This window comes from Chenopodium album, chromosome 9 (genome assembly GCF_948465745.1).
Source record: "Chenopodium album chromosome 9, dcCheAlbu1.1, whole genome shotgun sequence".
Taxonomy (NCBI): Eukaryota; Viridiplantae; Streptophyta; class Magnoliopsida; order Caryophyllales; family Amaranthaceae; genus Chenopodium; species Chenopodium album.
The window spans coordinates 59,252,083-59,255,509 of record NC_137842.1 but is presented as its reverse complement, the minus strand read 5'-3'; the positions used below and the strand labels follow the sequence as shown (position 1 = coordinate 59,255,509).

Here is a 3,427-nt window from a genome sequence, read left to right as displayed (position 1 = left end):
GTGGACCTTGACTAATAAAAGAAAATTTACACTAAAAGTTCCGTTGTTCTCTAGTTCTAAAATATTCCATTCTCCATGCTGGGTGTCAGGGAGTTGGAATGAGAGTGGAAGTTAAAAATAAAAGTAAAGTGGGTTGTTGTGGGACTGCCTGAAATATTATTGTCATTCTTAACGTGTTCTCACTATAATTTTCATGCTTTATTTTTTTTCCACACTAAATAAAATTATAAAATATCTCCTTACAAGTCTCTATTTACATCTTGAGTCTTAAATTATCAACTGAATCAAAAACATAAATTAACAGATAAAGTTTTGATCGATTTATATACTTTATTACGCCCTTTCATATATACGAGAAATAACATGTTACTTTTGAAAATGACCAAAGTTTGATGGAGAAAAGTTAGGTAGAGGGATAGTTAGTATTGCATGGTGTAATTAGATAATTAAACCTATTATTAACGCGTGGTTAATCTTACAATAATGACAGGTATCTTTCAAACCTGATCTATATAAACCTCACCAAAGGAGTATGAAGTGTCATAATTTTCCGAAATTTAATTCTCTCTCAATTCTCAATCTATAAAATCAAATAGTCATCAATCTAGTTATACATTTTCATTGGTAAGTTGATTTCTCTTAATACTCCGTGACGGATTATTTTATAAATATTTTTTTAGCATTTTAATTATGAGCATCAATAATCCATAAATATATTCTACACTTTTAGATAATTAACGATCCATTTTATAATATAAGTACTTATTTTCTTAGCATATTGCAATTTTAATAAAAAAATTGTCATACCTTTTCTTCTCATAAAAAAAAAAAAAAAAAAAAAAAAAAAAAAAAAAAAATCAAAAAAGTCCTTAAGTTTTATGATCATTTCATTTTATGTTTTTCAACATTTGGAGATTTGCATAGTTACTTTTTTTTTTTTTTTTTTTTTTTTTTTTTTTTTTTTTTTTTTTCTTTTTGCTCAATACCCAATATTGTTTTAACAAGCTTACTTACCAAGCAATGAATTTCGTAAAACTTTAATATTCCATGTTACAAATAATATTCTAAATTAAAGTTGCACATACTCCGTAATATGTAACTGATGTAGTATATTTTTTATCACGTGTTTTATGTGATGAACATACATAATATAATCTCGCTTAGTATGTCAACAGTTTCTAATTCTTCCTTTGTCTGTGTACATAGGCATATGGCAAATTTCTCAAATTTTGCTGGCGTAGCAAGAAGGTAAGCAATATTTCAGACTTCTTCTTTTAATCTTACAAGCTAAGAGGTACACACTATGCGTGTACCGTATAAAAAATTAGAAGAAGAAAAAAAAAAATTAACCATAAAAAAAAAAAAAAAAAAATCAAGAGCAGTTTCATTTTTTATAGGGAGTAAGAATAATTGAAGATATACATTATAGAAGTGGAGCATTTATTATAGGGTAGTTAAGATAGGTAGTTTTTTTAATTATTATTTTTTTTATTTAAATAATGGTTTATGTGTATAGGTAGTTATGATAAGATATTTTTTTTTTTTTAAAAAAATTAATTTTTAATTGTCGGTAAAATGTAATTTTAAAAAAGTAGAAGGGTATTTTAGGAAAAGCAAAATTTATCGACGAAGAAGTCCTTTCTCTTTATATAGTACTATAGATTTCCATCTTTTATCATTTACTTTTCAATAAATATTAACCTCACTGTCTTTTTTTTAAAAATTTTAATACCCTAACTATCTACTTATTTTTTTTAAAAGTTAAAATCAATTGAAACATATCAATTATGAACTACATAATCATTAAAATATTACGGTAGTCAAATTTCAAACAACCACTATAAAATATTCACCTAAAACTATGTTTCGATCAAAGTGTAACATTTGAAAAAAAAAAAAAACTAGACTGAGTAACAAAGTTTTACATGACAACATTAAACAAAAATATATCAAGTGGTAAAATTTTAATAGATGAATAAAAAAAAAAAAAAAAAATCAAATTGTGATAATAATTCTAAAACAAAAGAAGTATGTAATATAGAGTATAATATAGCACTTTATGTTGTTAAACTTAAAGATACTTTATGTTGTAGAAATATAATACTTGTATAAAGAAGCTAGAGATAGAGTTTGTTGAATTTCATAATTGATACTCCCTCCGTCCCTAATATAAAGCTATTTTCAGCATTTATTACTCACATAATAAAGAGAAAGAGGCTTTGTATTAAGGGACGGAGGGAGTACTAATTAGGTGGTATATATTTACGTTTATAATTCGCAGGTTGGAAGGCAAAGTGGCCTTTATCACTGGAGGTGCTGCCGGAATCGGCGAATACACAGCAAAACTTTTCTCTAAACACGGTGCCAAAGTTGTAATTGCCGATATCCAAGATGACTTAGGCCAATCTGTCTGCAAAGAAATAGGCACATCATTAGCCTCATACGTCCATTGCGATGTCACGAATGAAAGTCACGTACAAAACGCAGTAGACTCGACGATGTCACAATATGGAAAACTCGATATCATGTTTAACAATGCAGGCATTGCGGGTATGTCCAAGCCTAACATTCTTGACATCACTGAATCCGAATTCAAAGAGATTTTGGGAGTGAACCTTCTTGGTCCCTTTTTGTGTACTAAGCACGCAGCTCGAGTAATGATCCCGGCCAAACGGGGTACCATTATCAATCATGGGAGTATTTCCTCTACCATAGGAGGTGCGGCATCTCATGCCTATGTTAGCTCGAAGCATGGTGTGCTAGGTCTTACAAAGAACACGGCTGTGGAGCTCGGAAATCATGGGATTAGGGTGAATTGTTTGTCACCATACGTGGTTTCGACTCCAATGACAAGGAGCTTCTTTAAGCTAGATGATGAAGGATTATCTAAGGTATATTCAAATGTTAAAGGGGCTAAGTGTACATTAGAGGATGTGGCCGAAGCAGCTTTATTTCTTGCTAGTGATGATTCGAAGTTTATAAGTGGCCATAATCTTGTTGTGGATGGAGGATTTTCTATTATGAATCGAGGATTTTGTATGTTCGAATAGCTCAAGCAACAATTGTTATAGTATGTCGTTATAATATTGGAATTCAATTTTAAATCAAATGAACTTTGTAAGTTAAAATTTCGTTGTACTTAAAAACAAAATGTTTTGACTGCTTTCTTTTAGTAAAAGAAAACTACCGCTCATTTTATTTCAATTGGCCTTGCTATCTTAGATAAAAACAAAAAGGTTAAACATACATACTTCGTACTTCCTCCGTTTTTTTTACTTGCAACACACTATAAAAGAAAAGTTAATCTAGGGAAAAACTATACCATATCCCTTATTTAAAGCACATGGCCCACTAAATTACATTCCTAACAAGCACTCATCCTATTTTAAAGTTTATTATATCATGTAAACCCCACATTTCTTAATTA

General features: G+C 29.4%; 1 protein-coding gene across 1 annotated transcript; it reads left to right on the top strand.

Annotated features, from left to right (window-relative positions):
• Positions 1 to 1,210: 1,210 nt before the first annotated feature.
• Positions 1,211 to 3,050, top strand: LOC145559981 (borneol dehydrogenase, mitochondrial-like). Its single transcript, XM_081621240.1, has 2 exons — positions 1,211 to 1,248; positions 2,282 to 3,050. Exons 1-2 carry the CDS (start codon positions 1,211 to 1,213, stop codon positions 3,048 to 3,050), a joined length of 807 nt encoding a protein of 268 aa, XP_081477366.1.
• Positions 3,051 to 3,427: the final 377 nt, after the last annotated feature.